General features: G+C 41.4%; 2 protein-coding genes and 1 long non-coding RNA gene across 3 annotated transcripts; 2 read left to right on the forward strand and 1 right to left on the reverse strand.

The window, feature by feature from the left end:
• The first annotated feature begins 6,391 nt into the window (after positions 1–6,391).
• Positions 6,392–6,942, forward strand: LOC130075682 (uncharacterized). Its single transcript, XR_008805561.1, has 2 exons — positions 6,392–6,609; positions 6,805–6,942. It is a non-coding gene; the product is annotated as an uncharacterized LOC130075682 (long non-coding RNA).
• Positions 6,943–11,027: 4,085 nt separating this feature from the next.
• On the forward strand, positions 11,028–22,171 carry tcp1 (t-complex 1). Its single transcript, XM_056240419.1, has 12 exons — positions 11,028–11,187; positions 11,899–11,984; positions 13,175–13,303; positions 13,566–13,663; positions 13,750–13,860; positions 15,061–15,242; positions 15,314–15,440; positions 18,306–18,481; positions 18,573–18,696; positions 20,114–20,306; positions 21,266–21,429; positions 21,728–22,171. The coding sequence occupies exons 1-12, from the start codon at positions 11,115–11,117 to the stop codon at positions 21,939–21,941; spliced, it is 1,677 nt and encodes a 558-aa protein (XP_056096394.1). The 5' UTR covers positions 11,028–11,114; the 3' UTR covers positions 21,942–22,171.
• A 764-nt stretch (positions 22,172–22,935) lies between these two features.
• LOC130075678 (inactive serine protease 35) lies at positions 22,936–24,254 on the reverse strand. Its single transcript, XM_056240421.1, has one exon. It carries the CDS (start codon positions 24,247–24,249, stop codon positions 22,966–22,968), a length of 1,284 nt encoding a protein of 427 aa, XP_056096396.1. The 5' UTR covers positions 24,250–24,254; the 3' UTR covers positions 22,936–22,965.
• Positions 24,255–27,800: the final 3,546 nt, after the last annotated feature.

Consider the following 27,800-nt stretch of genomic DNA (forward strand, 5'->3'; position numbering starts at 1 on the left):
GAGGAGATGGAGATACAGAGAAGATGGAGATGGAGATGGAGATGAAGATGCAGAGGAGATGGAGATGCAGAGGAGATGGAGATGCAGAGAAGATGGAGATGGAAATTAAGATCCAGGGGAGATGGAGATGGAGAGGAGATGGAGATGTAGATGCAGCAGATGAGATGGAGATGCAGAGGAGATGAAGATGCAGAGGATATGAAAATGCAGGAGAGATGGAGATGCAAAGAAGATGGAGATGGAGATGGAGATGCAGAGGAGATGGAGATGCAGAGGAGATGAAGATGCAGAGGAGATGGAGATGCAGAGGAGATGGAGATAGAGGAGATGGAGATGCAGAGGAGATGGAGATGCAGAGGAGATGGAGATGCAGAGGAGATGGAGATGCAGAGGAGATGGAGATAGAGGAGATGGAGATGCAGAGGAGATGGAGATGCAAAGGAGATGGAGATGGAGATGCAGAGGAGATGGAGATGCAGAGAAGATGGAGATGCAGAGAAGATGCAGGGGAGATGGAGATGGAGATGGAGATGGAGATGGAGATGCAGAAGAGATGGAGATGCAGAGAAGATGCAGGGGAGATGGAGATGCAGAGAAGATGGAGATGAAGATGGAGATAAGGATGCAGAAGAGATGGAGATGCAGGAGAGATGGAAATGCAGAGGAGATGGAGATGCAGACAAGATGGAGATGGAGATGCAGAGGAGATGGAGATGCAGACAAGATGGAGATGGAGATGAAAATGCAGGGGAGATGGAGATGCAGGGGAGATGGAGATGCAGAGGAGATGGAGATGCAGAGGAGATGGAGATGCAGAGGAGATGGAGATGCAGAGGAGATGGAGATGCAGAGGAGATGGAGATGCAGAGGAGATGGAGATGCAGGGGAGATGGAGATGCAGAGGAGATGGAGATGCAGAGGAGATGGAGATGCAGAGGAGATGGAGATGCAGAGGAGATGAAGATGCAGAGGAGATGAAGATGAAGATGCAGAGAAGATGGAGATGAAAATGCAGAGGAGATGGAGATGCAGAGGAGATGAAAATGCAGGAGAGATGGAGATGCAGAGAAGATGGAGATGGAGATGCAGAGGAGATGGAGATGCAGAGGAGATGGAGATGGAGATGCAGGGGAGATGGAGATGGAGATGCAGAGGAGATGGAGATGCAGAGGAGATGGAGATGCAGATGCAGAGGAGATGGAGATGCAGAGGAGATGAAGATGCAGGGGAGGAGGAGATGGAGATGCAGAGGAGAAGGAGATGCAGAGGAGATGGAGATGCAGAGAAGATGGAGACGGAGATGCAGATGGAGATGGAGATACAGAGGAGATGGAAATGCAGAGAAGATGGAGATGGAGATGCAGAGAAGATGGAGACGGAGATGCAGAGGAGACAGAGATGCAGAGAAGATGGAGATGGAGATGCAGAGAAGATGGAGATCGAGATGCAGAGGAGATGGAGATGGAGATGGAGATGCAGATGAAGATGCAGAGGAGATGGAGATACAGAGAAGATGGAGATGGAGATGAAGATGCAGAGAAGATGGAGATGGAGATGGAGATGCAGAGGAGATGGAGATGCAGAGAAGATGGAGATGGAAATGAAGATGCAGGGGAGATGGAGATGTAGAGGAGATGGAGATGGAGATGTAGAGGAGATGCAGATGAGATGGAGATGCAGAGGAGATGAAAATGCAGGAGAGATGGAGATGCAGAGGAGATGGAGATGCAGAGAAGATGGAGATGCAGAGGAGATGGAGATGCAGAGGAGATGAAGATGCAGAGGAAATGGAGATGGAGATGGAGATGCAGAGGAGATGGAGATGCAGAGGAGATGGAGATGCAGAGGAGATGAAGATGCAGAGGAGATGGAGATGCAGAGGAGATGGAGATGCAGAGGAGATGGAGATGGCGATGGAGATGCAGAGGAGATGGAGATGCAGAGGAGATGGAGATGGAGATGCATAGGAGATGGAGATGCAGAGAAGATGGAGATGGAGATGCAGAGGAGATGCAGAGGAGATGGAGATGCAGAGGAGATGCAGAGGAGATGCAGAGGAGATGGAGATGCAGAGGAGATGGAGATGCAGATGCAGAGGAGATGGAGATGCAGAGGAGATGAAGATGCAGGGGAGGAGGAGATGGAGATGCAGAGGAGAAGGAGATGCAGAGGAGATGGAGATGCAGAGAAGATGGAGACGGAGATGCAGATGGAGATGGAGATACAGAGGAGATGGAAATGCAGAGAAGATGGAGATGGAGATGCAGAGAAGATGGAGACGGAGATGCAGAGGAGACAGAGATGCAGAGAAGATGGAGATGGAGATGCAGAGAAGATGGAGATCGAGATGCAGAGGAGATGGAGATGGAGATGGAGATGCAGATGAAGATGCAGAGGAGATGGAGATACAGAGAAGATGGAGATGGAGATGAAGATGCAGAGGAGATGCAGAGAAGATGGAGATGGAGATGGAGATGCAGAGGAGATGGAGATGCAGAGAAGATGGAGATGGAAATGAAGATGCAGGGGAGATGGAGATGTAGAGGAGATGGAGATGGAGATGTAGAGGAGATGCAGATGAGATGGAGATGCAGAGGAGATGAAAATGCAGGAGAGATGGAGATGCAGAGGAGATGGAGATGCAGAGAAGATGGAGATGCAGAGGAGATGGAGATGCAGAGGAGATGAAGATGCAGAGGAAATGGAGATGGAGATGGAGATGCAGAGGAGATGGAGATGCAGAGGAGATGGAGATGCAGAGGAGATGAAGATGCAGAGGAAATGGAGATGGAGATGGAGATGCAGAGGAGATGGAGATACAGAGGAGATGGAGATGGCGATGGAGATGCAGAGGAGATGGAGATGGAGATGCAGAGGAGATGGAGATGCAGAGGAGATGGAGATGGCGATGGAGATGCAGAGGAGATGGAGATGCAGAGGAGATGGAGATGGAGATGCATAGGAGATGGAGATGCAGAGAAGATGGAGATGGAGATGCAGAGGAGATGCAGAGGAGATGGAGATGCAGAGAAGATGGAGATGGAAATGAAGATGCAGGGGAGATGGAGATGTAGAGGAGATGGAGATGGAGATGTAGAGGAGATGCAGATGAGATGGAGATGCAGAGGAGATGGAGATGCAGAGGAGATGGAGATGCAGAGGAGATGAAGATGCAGAGGAAATGGAGATGGAGATGGAGATGCAGAGGAGATGGAGATACAGAGGAGATGGAGATGGAGATGGCGATGGAGATGCAGAGGAGATGGAGATGGAGATGCAGAGGAGATGGAGATGCAGAGGAGATGGAGATGGCGATGGAGATGCAGAGGAGATGGAGATGCAGAGGAGATGGAGATGCAGAGGAGATGGAGATGGAGATGAAGATGCAGAGGAGATGGAGATGAAGATGCAGAGGAGATGGAGATGGAGAGAAGATGGAGATGCAGAGGAGATGGAGATGCAGAGGAGATGGAGATGGCGATGGCGATGGAGATGCAGAGGAGATGGAGATGGAGATGCAGAGGAGATGGAGATGCAGAGGAGATGGAGATGGCAATGGAGATGCAGAGGAGATGGAGATGCAGAGGAGATGGAGATGGAGATGCAGAGGAGATGGAGATGGAGATGCAGAGGAGATGGAGATGGAGATGAAGATGCAGAGGAGATGGAGAGAAGATGGAAATGCAGAGAAGATGGAGATGCAGAGGAGATGGAGATGCAGAGGAGATGGAGATGGCGATGGAGATGCAGAGGAGATGGAGATGCAGAGGAGATGGAGATGGAGATGCAGAGGAGATGGAGATGGAGATGAAGATGCAGAGGAGATGGAGATGAAGATGCAGAGGAGATGGAGATGGAGAGAAGATGGAGATGCAGAGGAGATGGAGATGCAGAGGAGATGGAGATGCAGAGGAGATGGAGATGCAGAGGAGATGGAGATGCAGAGGAGATGGAGATGCAGAGGAGATGCAGAGGAGATGGAGATGCAGAGGAGATGGAGATGCAGAGGAGTAGCCTACTCAATACACCAGAAATTATGACAAATAGTATTATAAAATGTGCTCAATCAAATGCTCATCTTCACAGGACGATGGGGATGAAGAAACAGTTTCTGCTGCCACAGAGAGCCCTACAGAGGAAATGTTAATAGTATCTGTCTACATATCAAACAATCTACACATTCAAATTTCTTCACATTATTTATGTAGAGTAGCCTATATAATCTAAGTTTATTTCTAAGTATAAACGGATATTCTTATCTCTCCCCCTGTCCCCAGAGTGTGGAAGAACAGAAGGAGGAAGGTCCATCAACTTCTGGTGCACAGATAAACACAGTTCAGTGATTTTCAGTGAACGCCACAGTTCAATTCTGTAGAATGTGTTTAGAACTACATGATTTAACTCTAATCTACTGTATTTTCAGTTGCCAGTTAAGAAGTTATATAGACTTCATCTTGCTTAAAAAAAAACAGCAATGAATAAATGTACCGAAAGAATGAATGAAGTGTTTAAACACCGCTTCCTCTTTAAAAAAGGGGAGGAGACCGAAATAAACTCTGGGTTTACGGAAGTAAACCTGCTCCCGACCAGGTTAGGTTCACAGAGTAAGTTACCATAGTAACATACTCTGAGTATAAGTTACCTCTCTTTCAGAAACGAGCTTGACTTACCCTGCATTCTCAGGTTTGACTTCCCTCCCATTCTGAAACAGAAAACCCAGAGTTTCCCTCATTTTAACGTTAACATAGTCAGAGTTTTCACTTAAAGGTGACCTATAATTCAAAATTGAATTTACCTTGGTATAGTCAAATAACAAGAGTTCAGTGCATGGACATGACATAGAGTGAATCTCAAACTGGACTGTTTTCGCGTTCTCATTTAATTCACGTTTATGAAAAACACCCCTGAAAAACGGTCGGGATAAAATAGTCGGGATCATTACTATGTACGCCTCCAAATATTTGCATAATGCCAGCCCTCAATGCCAGGCGGAACTGCGCAGCCGAAGCTGTTTCCTCAACTTGGGCCAATACAGAGCTGGCCTCGGATCGAGCGAGTAGCATCCTGCGGTGGACATCCAACCCAACCACATCCAAGTGTGACGTCAGAAGCCACCACGCCCATGCCCAAATTGGACGCATTCTCATTAACATTTAAAAACAGGAAGAAGCATCGAGAAGAGAAGACTAGAAGACGAAGGTAACTGCGAAACAAAATGCACAAAACACACTTGCGGTTTTAGTATAAACACTGTTTAACATAATACGGATGAGTTGTATGAGAATGAGATGTTACCTGTTGAAAGCAGCTCTTATCACTTTAATAATAGTTTGTAATGAGGTCAGTGCGGTTGATCACTTGACTAGCATTGTCAAAATATCGATGTAATTCGAATCAATAAGGTTTGATGATGTTGTTTTAGAGCTATGAATTATCTTCAACTTACATATTTGGTCATTTAACTCCCCTGTAATGTCTCAACTGAGTTGTGTGTTACATTTGGCTGAGTGAATTTCGTATCAGTAACTACGTTAGATTCTCAACTGAGAATTTTGTTTTGTATACTATTACTATTATACTATACCAACTAACTGCATTATTATATCACCAATGTCATGTTGTTATTTGGATTAAGGGTAAATATGAAAAATATATTATTTCAGTGCTTATGTGTGACGTTACATCCTGTAAATCTTATTCTGCTTGTAAAGAATATGAGATTTGATTGTCACTCTGTCAGTTGTAAATACTCCATATTGAAAAAGTTTGAAGTTGTTCTGTCATTGCAAAGAAGTTATACATGTTTAGATAATGTAATGTGATGATAAACTGTTGTAATATGAATAAGTTTTATTATTGATTCATAGTAAATACAGTGACAGCAAGCCAGCCATCACATCAGCAGACTTTCCTAACTATATTATACTTCTTTTCAGGAGTACTACAATTTTGAAAGCAAGTGATTGTTTGCCATGTCGGTAAGTAAAAATAAACTTTGGTTTGTATCCTAATCAAGTTAGCGTACTGTTAACTGTCAGGCCAAAGGTTTGTCTGAATTGGAATTAACAACTTAACGATAGCTAGGTTAAAACGTTTTGGTCTGATCACTTATCACTTACAACCCTAACTTATCACTTCAAAGTAACTTGGTTGAGCAACCGAATCATTTCACTACATCTTACTTGATAACTCTGTGTATGTGCCAAATTATCTATCTATTCTAGATTAATGGAAAGATCACATAATTATTGTCATTGTCATGTTTTACAGCATCCTACACATTTTCAGTTCAAGCCTGATGCAGATCAATTCTGCCTGGATGGGTGGTTCGAATGTCCCTGCTGCAGTTTTATGACTAAAGAGAAATTCTCATTTTCTATTCATCCATTGCAGGTCAGAGTAGATTATTAATTATTTTTGCACAATGCCCAGTGCACCCTTTTGTTACTGATATTTCTGTTAACACAACAGTGACTGTTCTCTGAAAACTATTTCAGTGAAGTGGAAGATTTTAACCGACAAATTGACAAACAATTGAGGAAAGAAGGGAGACCATTCAATTGATGGGTGTTGCTCTTACATTTACACATTTGGAGTTTGGAATTAGATGTCAGTAACATGAATATTCTATTTGACTTTCTCTCTCTACAACTCCAACATTTCATAAGTGTTAAGTGTTAAATCAGAAATAGACATTTGTTTAACATGTTCAACTGAAATATATTCTCTCTCTCTCTCTCTCTCTCTCTCTCTCTCTCTCTCTCTCTCTCTCTCTCTCTCTCTCTCTCTCTCTCTCTCTCTCAGAGTTGAAGCCATTCTTGCAGCAACTGGTGGAAAAGGGGATCTTTTTGGTGCTTTTGTTCTAGCACAAATAATTTTGTTCTTTCATATAATATAAATAAATACATGTGTATATATAAATAAATTCATGCTTGAATCATTCTCGAGTTTTGCCTTCTGATATCTGGCCATATCATTTAGTGACTGCATATGCTGATTCCATCGTTATTTTACCTGATAATGAGCAAATTAGTTAAACTTAAGGAGGTTTAACAATATACAGTATAATTCAAGAAACTAAGACTCACTCAACTTTTTCAGTTGTTTAAGGATTGATATACATTTTTTATTTGTTTTGTGTAAATTAAATTTTTTCAAAATGCCTCTGATACATTTTGAATAAAAAAAAACACATTTTATAAAAATACTCCTGAGATGAAATGTCTTTCGAACTATGTATGTACAAACTAAAAAACTAGGGTCCTGTAACCGGGGTCCTAAAGCTGCAGCCTCCGATTGTGCAGGAATATACTATTGATTTTAAGTAGTATAGTGAATGTGTTGCTCTGAACAACTGTGACATTGGTTATTTTAACAAAAAAGTTATCACACTTGCATAGATGGGTCATTTTAGACCCATTTGATGTATTAACTTGATGTATTAACACAAAATATTAAATAAAAAATTAATTTGTGACCAAGATATTTTGAACTATGATGATATGTTGATATGTTAAACTCATAAAACCTGTACAGAAGGTGAAGCGAGAGATTAACTGTTTTTTTATGTATTAGAATATTGTGCAAAAGTTCATTTATTTCAGTAATTCAACATAGCTGTAAGCCATAATCATCAAATTTATAACACATAAAGGCTTGAAATATCTCACTTTGCATGTAATGAGTCTATATTATATATTAGTATCACCTTTTAGTTGAATTACTGAAATAAATGAACTTTTGCACGATATTCAAATTTTTCAAGTTTCACCATATTGGTTCTTTAAGGTTTACATAAATTCCATTCTGCTGTTTTATTATTTGATTTCAAAGTCATTTGCTATAACAGGCATTAACTAATAAGTGAATTCTTAATTTGGTTGTAAAAATGCAATATTTCTATAACCACATAGAAAGAAATGTAAAAAAAGTTTACATTTATTTTTTTTTATTTAGAAGGGGTAACTATAAGTGCAGTTTGGATCCCATATAATTAAGAAAGTGACAAAAACTCGTTTTAGTTTAAGTATAGATGCTCCCTTATACGTTTATAATAGCAAAACCATGATTATTTATTACCATTTGTGTAACAGAAATACAAGAGAAATACAAAAATATCGTTTTAAGGTACATTGTTTACTTGTACTACCATGTCATTAACTTACAAAACCAGTGAGCAATGCTCACTGTTAAGGGAGTGATTGTGATTTAGACCATTCCAAGCCTGCCAAAGCGTCACAATTTAACTGCACCAATAATAGCGTCACACTTCTATACAAATAACCTCATCTTTAAATCGAGTCACGTGCCGTATTTGGACATGGGCGTGGCTTCCGACGTCACACTTGGATGGGCGTGGCTTCTGACGTCACACTTGGATGTGGGCCGGGTTGGATATCCACCGCAGGATGCAGCGAGCTGTACTTGGATCGAGCTACCAAGCAACACTTTCTGATGTGTAATTGTTCAAGTTCAGACAGGTAATCTTTCTCTCAAAATCGTTCAATACTGTTTATGCATCAGTAAGTCAAGCCAGTGACTAAAATATCAGCTTCACATCGTTTCTTTTAGTAGGATGAAAATAATCGTATTTAAATTGTGAACAAATTATATACAGAAAGCGATCAAAGAACAATCTTTCCACACAGCGCGAGTTTATCTGGACACTTGCCAAACTCGTTATGAAATCAATGACGCACGTTACTGCACAACGAAGCTCTTACTGTATTTACATCATCGTGTTTGCATTGGTGAAAGCATTAGAGAGTGCAGAAACTGCTTTGCAATGATAAGATCTTCATTCTCGCGATCAACACTGTCATCTGCTCAATGCTCATCACGGCAACATTTTCTGTGATGGGAATAGATCTAAATACTTTAAAAACATCTCACGATTCGTTAATCTCGATAGCTGTTATAGTAAAAACGTATAATAGCAGTAGTAAAAGTATTCGGGAGAGAGTTTCACATGTAATGCGTAGGTATTTCATATGCAAGCATGTCAGCCAATCACAGCAGTGGCCGCGGTTACACTGAATCCCACAGCCAATCACAGCAGTGGCCGCGGTTACACTGAATCCCACAGCCAATCACAGCAGTGGCCGCGGTTACACTGAATCCCACAGAGACACGCCCCTTCAAACAGAGTATTCAAATCAGAGGCTAAAAGCAGGCTAGGAAAAATGCCATTTATTTCTAAATTATAATTATTTTTTATCTAAAAAACATACTAACATTATAAGGGTAACCCAGGAAACATTATAAAATAATTAAAAAAAACATTCTAGGGCACCTTTAACCTCCTTTCTGAAACAGGCTCATGAAGGAAATCTGCAGGTCCTCTCTGCAGTTCCAGCACTTCTTCTCTTGAGGCGACTGGAGAGGGTATTTGCATCTTTCTGCAGTTCACAAGGGTTTTGGAGAAATTATGAAATAGTGTAAAAAATAATATTGAGGCTGTTCTAAGTCAAATTAACAAAAGACTAAAATAATTATTAACAAAGAAACAATAAACCCTCACTTGGTTGCTGCCTGGTTTGGCGTATTGCTGGCGCTGTGTCTGTGTTGAAGTTGCTTTGACTGCTGGAGAGGTCTAACGCGTGAAACAAATACGAATCATCATATTATTTGTTGTCATATATCACGTGTATCTTTAAATCGTTTATCCTCAGCAGTGATAAGTTTTATTTGCTTTTAAAACAATATTGTGTCACTCTATGTTACACTGTTCCTCTAGTTCAGCTTCCCTCTGTAAACCGCCAGCCGGAACAGGTGAGTCCGCCCCAATGATGTCTTGGACCATTTAGAGTCTGACATCTCAGCAACAAAACGCACTCGGTGCGGTGAAAACAATGGAAAAAAAATGCGTTTTTGTCTTACCAGTTTTGTTGGACTATGAAGGCTTATTTATTTTCGTATTTTTTTTACTACCTCTGAAACCGTCCTCTTTACACCTAGATATCGCGCATTCATTTTCTCTGTCATTTACTCCCACTGTTTTTTTTTTTTTTTGGCAGCAGTTACAACGGGATTAAGTTTGCTTTTAAAATAGCCTTTTAAGTTTGCTTTTAAAATAGCCTTTTTTTATATAAATAATATATAAAAATAGCTCGGCTAATGTGTATAGAAGCTTCCATGCTGCCAGATCGAGCCTCTCGAGGCTGGCTTCTGGTGTACTCTGAAGTGAAATGGCTGGGAACAACCGATCTTTGCTATATGAACTTCCTCTGAGGGTCAGTATCAGTGACGCAACAAAAAATGCCATTAAAAACAACACCTCTGGCCATTCCGTTGGGTTGTTTGTCCAGTCACAGATTCTGTAGGTACGATTCTGACCCAATGCAATGCGGCTCAGTTTCTCTATCTTGCTCTGTCGGGCGGCAGAAGTGATTCTAAGTACGCCATACTGGGTAAACACCATGCTTTTCCAGTCAGGATTGACACCGACCAAGTCTATTGGCCTGTTTGCTGTTTCTATTATGGTGAGCCATCCATGGAACAAACACAACAAGCCCTTAAAATGGATAAAAGAACACATATTATAGGCTACAGACACTTGATGTTTAATCTTATTAGATGATTAGTTAATTGCATTTGATAGATTTAACTTTCAATAAACATTTGTAATGGGTTTGTAGAAGGTGTTTTTATGTTTGGCTTGAGTTGTTGCATTTCCACTGTTCTGACCAGCAGGGGGCACCAGCGTTTGGCGTTTCGAACCTGTGAATCATTTTGTGAAGTAATTGGTTCAATTGATTCGAATCTTTGAAAAAACTCGTTTCTGCCGCTGCTCCCCAGTCCACTAGATGTCCCTCAATCTAAGTAAATGCCTTGACGAAAACCATCGAAGGAATTACCACATTCAAACAGGGAATTGTAGTTTTTTTTTCAAACTCTAACGGTCTTTGGATTAATCTGTGTGGTTTTATTTGCTCTTTATAGACACCAGTGTGTAGAGTCGAGTCTTTGGAGAGGTTAAGCGGCTCATGTATGTGAGTGTGAACCGAAAGAAAGCTGTTTATCAGGATTGATCTGGAACTTTCCACGCGCGCCCCTCCCGCGCGCACCTACCCATAACCCAGCGCGCGCGTCTCCATTCTTCTCTCCAGTCCAACATGTCCATGACAGAGGGTCCGTTAACTGTGCTCGGCCAGAGGACGACCGGCGAGTCCGTCAGGGCTCAAAACGGTGAGTCGGGAGCATGTTTGACCACAGCAAAACAAAGCGGCGCGGTAAACGGCCCGATGTGGCGATGTTTTAACCGGAAGAGCTGCCGCGGCCGGTGTCTCGAGCAGCACGTGCGGCTCAGAGGAACCAGTGTGTTTAAAACTGAACCTACAACAAAAGACGTATTCACTGTCTTCTGCAGTCGTTATTGTGTTCATTTCTTTGGTCTGCACGCTGTCGGAACAGTGATTGTGTTTCTTGACCCGGTGACGTTAGATTATCCATCACTGATATAGCTACGCATGTGCGTTACTTTATCAGATGGAGGAATCAAAGCATGTGAAATATGAAGTATGAGTGATACTATGATGGGCAAAAGTTTTTGTTTGAACTACACGAAACAGTAATGTTGAAGAAAAATATAATCCATGCATATCGACGACATACATAAATGGCTTTGGTAACTAGACTTCTGCTATTGTGTGATGCTGCATCCACGCCCCGTTTAGTGTCAGTGTTTACTTTAAGTCCACAATGTAGGCTTTTAAACTGCATATAAGCCCACAAAACATAAACAAACACTTTTATGATTTAGTTGCGCTATAACCTTTTGCATTTTAACTTTGCATTAAAAAACCTACACGGTTTCTGACTGCAGGCAACACTGTGTAATCATGCTGAGCAGAAAAGTTAAATCTTCATAATGCTGATTTTTTGTTTTTTCATTTGCAGTCATGGCCGCTGCATCCATCGCTAACATCGTGAAGAGCTCCCTCGGTCCCGTAGGACTGGACAAGATGTTGGTGGATGACATTGGTGTAAGTTTAAACACGTTTCCCCCTGTCAGAGTGATGTTCAGTCTCATCCAGCTTTCTCATGCCTAATGCGTTTAGATTACAGGAGGCACTTCCGGTTTGGGGAAGTTCCACTCAAAGAGAATAAAACAAATCATAAGGTTGCACTACAAATAATCCTTATCCTATAAAATTCCCTTCATGTTCAGACTTCAAGAGAATAGCGTAACACTTGGTGTTTTAATGTGACGTGGTATAACAAGAATATGTGGCAAGGGCTCTTTTAAGTTGCTGCCTCCTTTTCCTCCTGATTATTTTATAAATATTTTCTTTGTTTTCAGATGTATGAAAAAGGACAATATATACTGGGCATTTGTGGTCTGCTCTCCAGATAAAATTTTTAGTAGCCTATATCCCTTGTCTCCCCTTTTCACTTCTTGTCCCTGTTAGCAGTGTTTACTGGAATGTTTCTAAAGCAGGAAAATACAATTGTCTGTCAAAATGACGGAAGATATATCACTTTAAAATAGGGGTGTGTGATATATATCGTCTGTGATTTCGTAATTGTTTTTAACGATGTGCGATTTGACATTATCGAGTATAGCCTACCCTTCACACACACCCAGAGAGTGCATGCATACTCTACGTGATGCAGTCTTGTAGATTAGACTAGTGCGGGATTTAGTCTTTATTTATATAATTTAGAAATAAATATCACAAGAGTGCCGTTTTTCTCCAAATATCAGCATAACAAATGTGATATTGATTTTATACAAGTTTAATAAACAAGAAGTTAATATTAAGTGACACCATATTGCCTGTTTTTGCTCTATTTCGCCACACACACACACGGCGGTGTTTCCTTACTGAGTGAATCAGCTTTTTGAACGAATCAGTTGACTAGGATAGATTAAGATGCTTCTCAAATGCTTCTTTCCTTGAATGAATCAGCTGTTTGAATGAAGTTATAAAATGGACAGAATTTGAAAACTCAGACCTTGTGCATTAAATGTAAAGCAAAAATCTTTTTATAATCATTGAATGGGAGGCGTAATACAAATAGTGTCTGGTAAAGGTTTTTCAACTAAAAACTGCATAGATTAAAAGATTTCGTTGATTGAAATGAAGGTCCATTGTTTTCGATCCAGATCTAGCATCCACACGGATGACATGTCTCTGGTTTGTTTGCTAATGCTGGTGTATGTGTGTTTCAGGACGTGACCATCACCAACGACGGGGCCACCATCCTGAAGCTGCTGGAGGTGGAGCACCCGGCGGCCAAGGTCCTGTGTGAACTCGCGGAGCTGCAGGACAAGGAGGTCGGAGACGGCACCACATCAGTGGTGAGGCATCTCTTACTTTAGATGAGTGTCTATTATATAAAAACTCTTCCTGTTATAGTGCCATCCACCTGGGTTGTGTCAGTGTGTGGCTATGCTAACAGGACACAGAAACTGTCTGTCGTAAACTGTGGGACATGCAGGTCTTCCTCTGCGGCCTCCACATGTGTGACAGTACATTAGACCATGATGATTGAATCTCAGAGTAGGATTGTGTTGTGGAAACCCCTCATCCGTGTGTGTGTGTGTGTGTGTGTGTGTGTAGGTGATCATTGCTGCTGAACTGTTGAAGAGTGCCGACGAGCTTGTCAAGCAGAAGATACACCCCACCTCCATCATCAGTGGATACAGACTGGCCTGCAAGTGAGAAACGCTTCCTGTGCCGTTTTGTTTAAGCATGATAAAGCAGGACATGTGCATTAATCGGTGGGATTTGCTGTGGTTCATAGGGAGGCGGTCAGATACATCAATGAGAATCTGACCATCGCCACAGATGACTTGGGCAGAGAGTGTCTCATCAATGCCGCCAAGACATCCATGTCTTCCAAGATCATTGGAGTGTATCCTCTGTGTTGTGCGGTTCACTGTACATTGTGTTTCATAGTGTGGTTTTATCTTTTGTTATATACTTGTTAAAAATATTTAACCCAGCATTCGTTTTTTTTTGTTCCCCGTCATCCTTTACATTATGCATATAGTGGTACATTATGACCACGCACTTATTCATGCATATGCTTTTTAAACCATTCAAGCGTGATAAGACACAAAAGAGAACTCAGTGCGGTACTGGCACACACAACGCACTGCTTGAATGGACAAAAACACACTAAATTATGCCAAAATGTCCGTTTTGTTGAGTACTCTCACAAGCACAAAAGCCAGCTTTTGGAAAAATCTCAAGAAATGGCGTACCCGAACTAAAACAGATAGTTCATGAACCCTTTGCTCTAAAAGGATAAGTATGGTCTCAGGGTACGTTTACACAACAGCAATATGCTTAAAACCGAGAAGTTGTTCCTTTCAGTTTTTGGCATATAGACGACACTATTGTCAAAACGATCCCCATTCACACGGATCTGCGAAAACGACTAACACGCTATCAGGCCATTAGACGTCATCGTTTTCACAGATTCACGTTTTTGTTGTTTACATGGAGACCGTTTTCAAAAACTTGCACTTTGCAACCCGTTTTCTACAGTGTGCGTTTTCCGGCACCCAAAACGCAGCTGTCTGGCTTAAATGGCTTAAAAGTTAGGCTAGGTGGCAGGTGCATCTTAGGGCTAGCTAGCATGTTAGCTTAGCACACCATAAATGCATGACAACTTTTGAAATTAAAACCATTTTTGGCTGCAAACTTAGTTTATACCACAAATCGAGTGTTTTAAATAACCTTCTGTGATCTGATGTGGCTTCAGATTAAACAATCAGACCGAAAATATATTATTTTATAGTATCCTGTACAATGTGAAAGGCTATGTCAAATTAGTATTCCATTATAAATATACATCTCTTCAGGTATTTTCATAATAATAGATTGTCTATCCCTCACAACATTACTTTTCATTGGTGTTTAAAATCAGATGGCGCTGTTGTGAAAAAGTGAAGAACTTTTGGGATTTGCAGCAAAAAATGCTTTCAAGTGTAAATAATGAAATGTTTTGTATAGTCATAGAGTGTGCATTTCCCTTCTGCATAAAATGAGATTGATACGCATTGACTAATCATTTAAAATCAGATGATGTTCCTTGACGTTGTGTCAGTGATGCTGATTTCTTTGCTAATATGGTGGTGGACGCTGCCCTGGCTGTGAAGTTTGTTGATGGTAAAGGTGTGGCTCGCTATCCCATCAACTCCGTCAATGTGCTGAAGGCTCACGGGCGCAGCCAGAAAGAGAGTTTCCTCGTCAACGGATACGCTCTTAACTGCACCGTCGGATCGCAAGGTCTGTTTTATTGCCGTTTGCATGGTATATGTTAGTGTGACGGTGTAGTAAAATGTCTGGTATTTGTTTAGGAATGGTAAAGCGTGTGTCCAATGCCAAGATAGCCTGTCTGGACTTCAGCCTGCAGAAAACCAAGATGAAGATGGGTGTTCAGGTGGTCATCAATGATCCAGAGAAACTGGACCAAATCAGACAGAGGTGAGGTCACGTTGCTTAAAAACCAAAAAACCTTTTGTGGTTATAACTCTTACTCATATATATATATATATATATATATTAGGGCCGGGACTCGATTAAAAAAAAAAAATCTAATTAATTAGAGGCTTTGTAATTAATTAATCGAAATTAATCGCATTTTCATTGCATAAATATTTGACCTGAGAAGAGTGAGAAGTATTTTTTTTCACATGGATTTTTAGTATACCATTGAATAATGACAATACATAAGCTTAATCAACAACATATTGTTTATTTTTGTTAAACCAAGTCCAGCAGACCAGTTCAATTTTTGCCATTAAATGTAGCAATAGCTACACTAATAGCAATAGCGAATTCCTTGTTGCATAACTTGCGCACAACCATGCTCTTATCGACGCTTCCATCCGTTTTTATAACAAAATTTCCCATCCACGGGGCCAACCAAAGCGATTTCTGAAGGATCATGTGACACTGAAGACTAGGATTAATTATCCTGAAAATACAGCTTTACCATCATGGAAATAACAGAAATTTTTAAATTGTAATGATGTTTCCCAATATTAAAATGATTTACTGTCTTTTTAATCAAATGAATGCAGCCTTAGGTACTGGTTTAGTTATTTTAAATAATCAGTTTCTGTAATAAAATATGAATATACAGTATATACTGTATTCGCACTAGTGAGAACTTTTCAGGCCCTGATTTCTTATGTTTTTGGAAAGTGCCTGCTCTCAATTATCTCCGATTGAAGTAAGACTGTCACCAGGTTTCCCCACTGGAGGTTGTGACACTATAGGGGCTGGAGCTCGATCCTTTTATTTTGGCAGAACACTGCTGTTTCTAGGAAGACAGGTTTACAAATGCACCTCCTTTCAAATCTAGTGAAATCCTGCAATCTGTCCACAGTCATGTTGGAAAATGAAGCGTAACTGGCTCACATTTCGTTCCCAAATGCATGTTAAACTCACAGAACATGCAGAAGATGGATTTCGCTGCATTCTATCAGCTGGAAAACATAAGCTGATTGCGTGAGCAAAGAGTGCGCTTCGCTTTGAAACCTGCATCTTAACAAAAACTACTAAATCAAATCACAGCGTTTTGATAAGGGCACAAAGCCATAGGGCTGGGCGATATGGCTGAAAACTGTATCACGATATCAGTGTTTCATATCGGTCGATATCGATAATTATTGATTTTTTTTATGACCCATTTAAAATAAGGACCAGGAGAAAAAAATATATTACATTTAAACATTTTTATTTTAAACTTAACCTTCCTCTGATTACAATCCCAAGACAGAAATGTCAACACAACCATGGAAAACTCAAATAATTAAAATGTAAACATAAGTCTAAATTCACAATCAGACCTGCAAACTCCTCAGAGTAAAAAAGGTGACAGTGGCGCGGCGGGACGGGGGTGGTTTTTTTAGACATCACGGTTCGGTACGATTTCGGTACAATGGAGTGAAAAGCAAAACAGAAATATAGAAGGCATTTTTATAAATGTCTTAAGCCTTGTATTTTTTAAATAAGTTTTATTAATAAAGGCATAGAACCAGTTTATTTATAGTGCACTGATAATAGTTTTATATAATTGGTTTATTAATTAAACTTAAAAGATAGATATGAGATATGTTTGGTAATTGTACCTGAATGAATTTAAAATTAATTTGCAATATTTCAGATCAATATATTTGTTTTCCTTAATTTTAATTAACCCTAACTTTATTCTCATCAGAATTATAAATAATTGATTTCCATATAAAATAATACTACCAACAAATTTAATTTTCTTTTTTAATCAATGTGTAACTTAAAAATAACAGATTAGTGCTCTGTTTTGAGGGCAAGAAATGAAAACCAATGCGATATGATGAATGTCCAAAAGATGGAACACAGACTGTTTTACAAAGGGGTTGGATAAAGATGTTTTGCTTTTAAAACAGTGTGTACAGTTGTAGGCTACAGTTTGACAATAAATACAGTGTGACAAAAGGACAATGTTGTGTTTTATTGCGAGTATAGGCCTACACAAATATTGTAAACACTTTGCAGACTGACTGATGTCCTGTATTAACAAAATGACGGAGTATGTTTTTATGTCTCCACTGTTCGATCGCGCCCGCGTGTCTCTCTCTCTCGCGCCTCTCTCTCTCGCGCGCGTGGAGTCGGACACACACACACACACACACACACACCAGCATTGCAATCTTGACATCGCAGCCTGTTCATTATGCTGTGTTCACATCAAACGCGAATAGAGCGAATTATCCAATAATGTTTCGCAATTCTAGCCTGCATGGCATGCAGATGAAGGGCACTCATTTTCTGCTTATCAATCGCCGGTTACTGATGAGGAACCCAGCAGCACGAGACAACGATGGCGCAACCAAACTTCTTTTTTTTTTTGATGGCGCAAACAAACTGACACATGATTGCCTGAGCGTGTCACTCCCTACGTTGCTAGGTTACCAGAGAGCGAGTGCCTTTGTTAATGCAAACTTGCTTCGCAACCTGTGGTTTCTTCCGACGAAGAAAAAAAAAAATTATCGAACGTTTTATCGAACACATTTTTTATTGATATCGATCACGTGTCTATCGCGATACATATCGTTATCGTTTTATCGCCCAGCCCTACAAAGCCATATCACGCTTTTGCTTTTTAGTTCATTTGACAGTTACTTTGCCAAAGCAATTGGCGCAAAATACAGCGTGATTTGAAATTCACATTTTTTCAGTTTAATATTAAATTGTGGTAGGACAAATTAGATAATTGCAGTAGGAGTCTAGGTTATTAATGGGGAAACACTGCTGTCATAATTTGAGGTCTATAAATGTGGCTCTTCTGCATCTGGTCCTCAGGGAATCAGACATCACGAAGGAGCGCATTCAGAAGATCCTGGCGTCGGGGGCAAACGTGATTCTGGCCACCGGAGGCATTGATGACATGTGTCTGAAGTACTTTGTAGATGTGGGAGCCATGGCTGTGAGGAGAGTGCTCAAGAAGGACCTCAAACGCATCGCCAAAGCTACCGGCGGTCAGCTGTCTACACTTAAGCTTAGGTTTAGCCCTTCTTTTCTTGAAGGTGTTTTATTCTCAATGTTGGTGTTTTGACTTTCCCCCTACAGCCACTGTTTGCTCATCTCTGTCTAACCTGGAGGGAGAGGAGACGTTTGAGGTGGCCATGCTGGGTCAGGCGGAGGAGGTGGTGCAGGAGAATGTGTGTGACGACGAGCTCATCCTTGTCAAAAAGTGAGATCACGTTCCTTTTCCGTCATCAGAACCGGAAGGACAGAACGTATCACTGGATTCTGAAGATGTGTGTTTAGGAAAAGTGTTTAGCCAGTGTAGTGAAAGTCTGGCTCATTAAATCGCTTCTGGTTCCTTTTGGTCACTTCACTAGCATTATCCTGCAAATAAGCGCTACATCTTTTTATCAGAATAATCTGTACGCCTCAAGTTAAAGAGATGCCATTAAACCGCTTTTCCAAACACGGAAGATAAATCTCAAACTAAATTGGCACTGAAAGAAAAATGAGCTTGTGTGTAAAAAGTCACATTTTATTATTACATCCAGAAATCATGTAAAACAACATGTTTACAATGAATAATTATAATGAATGTCACTAGAATTTGTTTTATAAGCACCAAGCCCAAAAATGAATGATAGGTGTGTGGGAAATACGCTATACAAAAAAACTGGACGTCTCGAAGTTCACACTTAACTTTTACAGCACAAACTTATGCTAGTTAAATGTGAGGATAGAAGAAATTAAAGGCGCAAAACGCAAGTCTCTGAGTTTTTGCAGAACTACGCCCCCTCTGGCGACAAGCGGAACTGCAACCAATTCTGATTGTACATGTATCCAGCTTACGCTAAAGCATTACACATTTTACGCATCGTCATTTGTTGTCATACATAGATTGGCCGTATCAAACATTAGAGACTGGGCTATATCTTACCGTTTTATCAAGAAAAAAGCCAACTGAGGACCCCGTTTGAGACCAAGAGCAGACCGGAGATCTCTCCATTTGTTGAATGCCTTCCCGAGGTTGACTCTCGTCTTACTCCGACGCCTGTCTGACTCCAATTTGGACCTTTTGGTGGCACTAGACAAAATGTTTCTTTCCTTTACTTTACGTGAAGTTGGGGTTTGGAATGGAATTCAAGCCTGTCTCTTTGAATCCATCTTCTACCTTTGACGCACGAGTTGTCTTCGCTGATGCGGAGAATGGCGGCGCCGGCGAATACACAAACCTGCGAGACACAGCCTGGTGAGCGTGAACGCGCATGACGTCACTCCCAGTCTCAAATTCGAGCCCGAATCCCTCTTATATATTTTACTGTGCAGGATTATAGAGGCAATCTCAGTGCGCAGAGAAGGGCTCATTCAGCCCATCAGGCAGTTCTTTAAGCATGTATAGGATAGAAAAACAGGTATTTTTAACGTGAAAAGTTGCGCAATACACCTTTAAAATCAATGTGATAAAACATTTCTATTTGAACATACAGACCAGTAATGACTTATTAATTTTTTTCTTCATAACATTTAATGATATAAATATAGGGATCAGGAATGACTATAAAATAAGTCGTGGAATTGTAAAATGGCAATTTTCAGGCCTGAAAAAGTTTTGGAGAAAACTCTTTTCCCTCTTTGTATTCCAGCACAAAGGCGCGGACGTGTGCCTCTCTCATCTTGCGCGGGGCGAATGACTTCATGTGTGATGAGATGGAGCGCTCGCTGCACGACGCCCTGTGTGTGGTGAAGAGGGTGCTGGAGTCCAAGTCCGTGGTGCCAGGAGGTGGCGCTGTCGAGGCGGCTCTGTCCATCTATCTGGAGAACTACGCCACAAGCATGGTGAGAGCACAGCCCTTCCCAGCTGCTGGGATCAGCAAGTTCAAGTCAATAGTGTTTTGTAGCTGATATATAAATGTCTAAATGCAACAGGCAAGCGTTTATTGGTAGAATGAAGTTGAGACCAGTTTCTATGGTTTTACTGTGTTGGGCGAGAGTGTGTGTGTATGAACGCGCTCCCGTTATAATTGCTGCCGTGCCTGTTCGATGTCGTGTGCGGTTACGTGAGTGTGGAAAGAGACAGATAAACAGCTCTGCTGACAGCTGCATCCATCCTGCTCGAAACTAACACGCGTAGTCTATCATCGAGGCTTGTTAACCCTCACTAGGCCTGTGTGTGATCTGTTTCAGACTATTCACAATTGAGTGATTTGTCTGTAAACCTTTCTAGACAGACCTACTGTTAGCACTGAATTTCCATGAAGCTATACATCAGTGACATTTCAGCGTCTTTTATTTTATTGTTTTGGTAACACTAACAAATAGTTTACACTACAATAAGATTCAATAGTAACTAACAATTAGCAATACATTTGTTACAGTATTTATTCATCTTTGTTAATGTTAGTTAATACAAATACAGCTGTTCATGTTAGTTCACAGTGCCTTAAGTAATGTTAACAAATACATTTGATTTTAATAACGTATTAGTAAATGTTGAAATTAATATTAACTAAGATTAATAAATGCTGAAGAACTATTGTTCATTCTTAGTTCATGTTTACTAATGAACCTTATTGCTGAATTAAATTGAATAAACTGTTAAAACCACAATCCTGAAAAGAATAGTCAATGTTACAATGGAAACAGGAATTGTAGCAGAGTCCTTTTATTGTTCAATATTCTGGGGGGAAATCATGGTTACTGTTGTACTCTGTTCTTAATATACGGTAATTGTGCTTTTTAATCATTTGCATGTGAAGTTGTGCGTATGCGTGTAACTATTGTGTGTGTGTTTGTAGGGTTCCCGTGAGCAGCTGGCTATTGCTGAATTTGCTCGCTCTCTGCTCATCATTCCTAAAACCCTGGCAGTGAACGCTGCGCAAGACTCCACCGACCTGGTGGCCAAACTCAGAGCCTTCCACAACGAGGCTCAGGTCAACCCTGAACGCAAGAACCTCAAATGGTTAGTGTCGCTCTCTTCTCATCACACAGGGAACCTGTTCAGGTCTTAGAAATACGACTGCACTGTCAGACAGCAGACAAACATGCAATCAGGAATTAAAATGGTAGTGTTTAGAAGTACGGTTTTGGTTTACTTGCTTGAAATGGCTTTCAAATGGTCTTGTAGATTGATGGGATTTGTTCAGACAATAATCTGGAAGTTATGTGGCTTATTATGGATTAAACCGAGAGCCAATGCAGTTTAAAAATAGATGGATTACTCTGTTTAACCCTGTGTGTGTGTGTGTGTCTGCTCTCAGGATCGGGTTGGACCTGGTAAATGGAAAGCCAAGAGACAACAAGCAGGCGGGAGTGTATGAACCCACAATGGTCAAAACCAAGAGTCTGAAGTTCGCCACAGAGGCAGCCATCACTATCCTCCGAATCGACGACCTTATCAAGCTCTACCCGGACCAGAAAGAGGGCGGGCCGTCCTACCAGGATGCTGTCCAATCAGGCTCTCTGGAGGATTAAAGCCCAGCTGCATCAAATCATCAGTTGGCTGGTTCTGGTGTCACTCCGCTCAGCTTTGTATTTATATTTGGATCCAACAGATGAGCTGTTAGTGTAGAATGTGCACTTTGTTTGCGTTACTTATTTTTTTGCTGTTAACATGGCTATTTGTCATGTGTAATGTAACAAATGTTCCTTTTTCTGCCATTTCAAAAAAATTAAAATAAACCAGAATGGTGTAAAAAGGAAAATTGTTTGGCATTTAGTGGTTAAAGATATTAAAACCATGTATTGTGTGAATCAAAACCGCAGAAGCTGATGCTCATTTATGAATTAGTGCTTATGTAATTTAATATTTTAGCTGAATGGACTTTATTAGACAAAGGCATTTAATATTAAATAAATACAAATACAATAAGACCAAAACAATCCCGCCAGTTATGAATTAACACCAACTCATTACAAGCTATAAATGTGAGTTACAAGTTTCCATGCAGAAAAACTGGATGGTGATTTACACTGCCAGGCTTTAAAAAGCATAACAGACCATATGATTTATGTCATTTTATTCTAAAAACTTTGAAGCTGTTTATTTTCTCAGAGGTAGTGTGAATCACCATCCACTTTTCTTCTATGGAAAACAGGCTCTTCTCCAAGTAACCGGTGACATTTTTCATATTTGGTGAACTCTTCAAGAACTTAAACAAAAACCGTACTGAATGTCGAGTTGTTTTGCTTTTCAGTAGTTGTCTACTTGGCCTCAGCTGGTGATGTTGGCTTTTAAACATAAACATGGCCTGAGCATGATGTTACAAAGCCTACAGTCTCACATTTTGGCAATGAAAACAGAAATATGCCGCATCCAATTTTATCTTGTGAAAAAAAGGCATTTCCTGTAAAGATTTGTGTTTGCAAGTACTCACCATGAACTTTCCATTAGGTCACAAATATGAGCAGTTATAAAGTTTGCAAGTAGACCGTCCCAGCGGTCTTGAGGACTTACTGACAAGTTGGATATAGTTACTTGAACTTGAATCGACCTTTTTCAGGCCAGTTTACACTGACTAGCATCTCCATGGATCCAGTGGCATATCTGGGCATACTTGCTGGGTGTTATTCTGACTGCCACATTATAGTCCTTCTGTATCCCATCGACATCCACCCACTGGTGTCCAGAGAACACACCAATTACCTTCCTCTTCCACTTCCCTTTTCCCACCTGGTCTCGTAGCCTTACGTACACACCCGCTCCACTCGACCCCTTCTGCGCATCACAGTACTGGTACATCAGGTCGTTAGATTCCTCCGAGACCGAACAGAAGCGGTAGACCACTTTCCCTAATTGGTCTTTATCAAAACTAGAGAAGTGGATTCTTCCAGCTGGGATGTCCTTGACCACTGGAACGACTCCTAACTCCATGAACTTCATCTTATGGGGTCGTTTGAGCTCCAGAAGGGCGTAATCGTAGTCGGCTGAGACCTCATTGCCTGCTCTCCTTGTCCAACCTGTTGGCACTCGAGTCAGTTTGACTCGTGTCCACCGGAAAACTGGTTGTCTGGACTGGTCTGAATCTGTGTCTCGCCTAAAACGGTCCTTCCCTTTCCTTCTGTTGTCTCTAACTTTTTGAAGTAGTTGTCCTTCAGTGGCTACATCTCCTTCACCTTCTCTCCTCTTTTCTCCTCTCCTCCTGCCTCCTTGTTGGCGTCCTCCCCTGCGTTTGGAGCGAAGCTTCATGATACCCACTCGGAGCCTCTTGGTCCCTTTCAAATAGTCTTGGCCATCATGGACACAGTGGGCAGAAGTCAGTACATGTCTTGGAGAAACCAAGATGCCTGAGCAACCCGTGGAGAGCTTCACTGAGGCAGAAAAGGGGTAATTGGTGGTGAAGTGTTTATCTGTGATCACAAAGCGTCCATCCATGCCATATACCTGCCGTTTTCTGCGTTTAAGGTATCCTGTCTTACAGACCACGGAAGAGGTCGTGTTTCTTAAATCAGGGACCCCTTCCAGTTTTATTTTGGTGAAGATGCGCGTTCCATTCTCGTAGATGGTTTCATAAGACAGTAGTCGTTCCAGCTCAGCAGGCCTGGGTTCTGGCAGCTTTCGTTGGCACTCAATCCCGCACATCACTCCTGGCTCACTTACGTCGTCAGCAGTGAATTCTGGGCTTTGAAGCCTCACTGTGCTTTCGTCCATGATCACTGGGACTTTAATCTCTGTCAAGTGGCAGTCGTCTTCATAGTTTGTGGTAGAAGCACCAGTGGAGACCAAAGATACAGCCACAGCCAATGCAGTCAGTCTGAACAACAAAGATGGAGGGCCTGTCATTTTGCTCTACCTGAAGATAAAGAGACAAGAGTTCAGGGGCCAGTTGCATAAACATAACAATTCGCCTTTGGCTAAGCCACACCCTAGAATGTAGATTGACCAATCACAGCGCAGCCAAGAACGAGCTCCCACAGAGGTCCGACACTTTTTCACAGCGCTCCATTGACTTTAACACAGGCGTCTCATATTTTTGGTCTCGGCAGGCTATTACCGTCGTAGTTTTATCAAAAATATGGTTAAACGTTGTGCCTGGGGCATTTGTAACACAGATACGCGTTTCCCAGAGAGGTCGGAGGGGGTGTCCGTTTTTTTCCCTTCCCAAACCGAAGTCAAATCCTGACAAGTGTCGTCTAGCACACGCTGCTAATAAATACAACGTTATACTCGCGTAGTCCGTTTGCGTTGTAATAACGATTATAGAAGTGAATAGAGACCTACCCAGCTTTGCATGAACAGTGTTGCTCCGTGATATTGTTAGTCCCAGCCTCCGTCTCCATTAGTAGGATATGCGGTGGTTCATTTTTTGACTGTGACCGGTATGCTTTTGCCTCTATTTGGATGCCTTGTTGTTCCTTGCGTTTCACCTGTATGTCGTGAATATAGCCTTCGAGCGTATATTGCAGCCCTTTTGCCTACTTCTATCGGACACTTTATTTGCTGCTTTATAAAAGTTTGATAAAATTTCAGCAGGAAGAGCTGCCACAGCATAAGCCATGTTGATACCAGAGCCCAGATGAAGTTTGTTTGTCGGACGTAGCAACAGTAACTAAGGGGGGTGGGGCTTAGCCAAAGGCGAATTATGTTAAGACTGTCTAATGCTGCGTTCCAGGCAGGTTTTTGAGCACGTAAATCACGACTTCAAACCACGACTCACGACTTTGTAGCGTTCCAGGCCAGTCACGCCAAACTACCTGAGCGCAAGGAATTGTGGTAGCTAGATGTAAACAAACCATTGTTGTTTTGTATGGTTTCGCGGGCTATGTGACGTCAGAGCTCGTAACTGGGAGTGCATCGATCTAGTACGAGTTCACGGGTGGGAAGTCACGGGTTTGACTGCCGTTCCAGTGCACTTTCACGGGTATAAGGTTGGAAAAACACGGGTTACAGGTTGCCTGGAACGCGGCATTAGGGTGTATTCACACCAGGAAAGTCCGATAGTTCACTTGCTTTGGTCCGGACCAAATACTTTTTTTTTTTTTTTTTTTTTTTTTTTTTTGGTACGGTTCGCTTTCACACTGCTCTTTTTGCAAGTGAACCAAAATTTGTAAACAAAATCACACGTGTGCTAAGGTCGTCCATTCATTGGATAGGGATTCTCAAGTAGGGAAATCAGGAAGTGCAAAAAAGGCTCAGCATGGAGATATTTCGTACTGCAATATTTGCTATTTTACTAATTTTGTGTTATTCTGTACAAACGCAATATGAAGAAACTGCGCAGAAGACGGATAAGGTATAAAGTTTTCATTCATAGAGAGGGGCTAGTTCACACATTCAAATAATGAGATTCTTATTGTATATGCTGCTAACAAGTGCTGTCAATGGTAACGCTTGCAATTAGGTTTGTCCAGTTTAACGCAGCATCATCCTTGTATTGTACTATCGATACATTATATGAACTGCAAAAGCTTTTTTTGCATCTATGCGCGATTAGACTAAAGAGAACGCGCTGTATGTGAATGCCCTGATGCACACACTCATTCATTCATTCCATTCCAATGACGCACACACACGGCGCGCAGAAAGACGCGCAACAGTATTGTGTGGCCAGACAGCCCGCCGGAATGGGATTCTCTTTCGCACTTGAACAACAATAACACAAACCATTATGCCAAAATCTCCGACTACGGAAGCCTGTTAACTCAAAGGCGCAGTGCTTTCTTGCAATTGGGTCGGTTCATGTTCACACCGTAAACGAATCGTACCAGAGTTCGTTTGGAACCGTACCGAGACCACCTCTTCAGCTGGGTCTCGGTTCGGTTGTTTGGTCCGCACCCGAGTTCGATTGCTGTATTCACACCTGCCCAAAAGGTCCGCACCAAGGGGGGAAACGAACTAGAGTTCGATTCAATCGAACCAAACAAGGCAGGTGTGAATACACCTTAAGGGTGTGTTCACACTTGGCATGTTTGGTTCATTTAAAACAAACCATGGTGCGATTGCTCTGTTAGTGCGGTTCAATTGAATAAGTGTGAACGCTGCCGTCTGAACCCTGGTGCCACCAAAACCGCACCGGAGTTTGTTTGGAAGTGGACTGAGACTCATCTTTTCAGTGTTTCGGTCCTCTTGACCGAAACACTGAAAAGATGAGTCTCAGTCCACTTCCAAACAAACTCCGATGCGGTTCGACTGAAATAAGAACTCAACACACACCAAAAACAGGACATGATGTCACCAGATGAGACCCTAAAAGGACAAAATGCTAAAGCATGCCTGTTTTTTTTCTCATCATAGTCGTGATGTGTCCCATAACAGTTCAGTTCAGGATCAGAACCGGGTCTCCTCACAGCAGATCTTCATTTGTGTGACGGAGGGATTCCTGGCGCTGTTTTATTTAATTTATCCGATTTTTAAGCTCTTCATGAGTTCTCAGCGGGTCAAAATACCACATATGTAGCTACGCACATACAACGAGCGCATCTATCCCAGAATACAGCACTGTTTTGGATGTTTGGTTTTGTCACGAAATATACTTAATATAAGCCGACCAATCAGGTTGTGAAAATATCCTTATGCCTTTAGGTTCGCTATTTTTAGGTTCAGTGTTAAAATGCCAATGTGAACGCTAACGGACCAGGACTAATGTTTGTTTTTTTGGTCCCGAACCAAGTGAACTGAACTACAAGTGTGAACACACCCTTAAGAACTAGTATGTCCAACTAGCAGTAACTCAGGAGTAATTAATCGTAATATTCGGTTTCGAATTAGACCAATCTACGTTTTTATGTAACTGACTTAAAAAGTTATGAATAGTAAGACTAGTCTCGGCAGTTTAAGCAACTGGCCCCAGGAGTGAGGCTAACACAATGTTTCGTCAACTTCATGATCAAACACCAAGGTAACAGTCCAGGCCATTGAACAGAGTAGACTTCAATACTGTATTGGCGTCTACTCTGACGAAGCAGGTTTTTACACTTTGTCACTTCATGTGATCGATCAGATTGCTGATTCCATTTACAATAATATACTCTTTATATGGAAAGTAACTAGATCACTTCTGGTAGTGATAATGTGGGGATACAAAATGATGATGCAATTGATATGGCTAATGAAAATTAAAAACAGGGAGGTGGTTACTTCAACAATTGGAGTATAAAGGCAATAGAGGTCTGCTTTGCTGAAGAAAGACACTCCCATTGACTGCTCTCATCCCAGGAACTGCTATGGTGAAGTAGTGCCATTTTGGGAGGAGTAAAATTCACAGGTGGCTTGAACAACCATGCATTTACACTATAGGATCATACCACCTCTGGAGATCATAAGAAGATGAATGTTAGAAAATGTACCAAGTGTAAATACTGAACCTCCTAATGGTAGTTCTTGTAGCTCAACTC

Source organism: Rhinichthys klamathensis, unplaced genomic scaffold (assembly GCF_029890125.1).
Source record: "Rhinichthys klamathensis goyatoka isolate OS25496 unplaced genomic scaffold, OSU_Roscu_1.1 h1tg000597l_1, whole genome shotgun sequence".
Lineage (NCBI taxonomy): Eukaryota > Metazoa > Chordata > Actinopteri > Cypriniformes > Leuciscidae > Rhinichthys > Rhinichthys klamathensis.

Coding starts and splice junctions, on each gene's coding strand:
- tcp1 (XM_056240419.1), top strand. CDS start 11,115: ATGTCCATGACAGAGGGTCCGTTAACTGTGCTCGGCCAGAGGACGACC. Junction 11,985..13,174: donor TGTTGGTGGATGACATTGGT/GTAAGTTTAAAC, acceptor TGTGTGTTTCAG/GACGTGACCATCACCAACGA. Junction 18,697..20,113: donor GAGCTCATCCTTGTCAAAAA/GTGAGATCACGT, acceptor TTTGTATTCCAG/CACAAAGGCGCGGACGTGTG.
- LOC130075678 (XM_056240421.1), bottom strand. CDS start 24,249: ATGACAGGCCCTCCATCTTTGTTGTTCAGACTGACTGCATTGGCTGTG.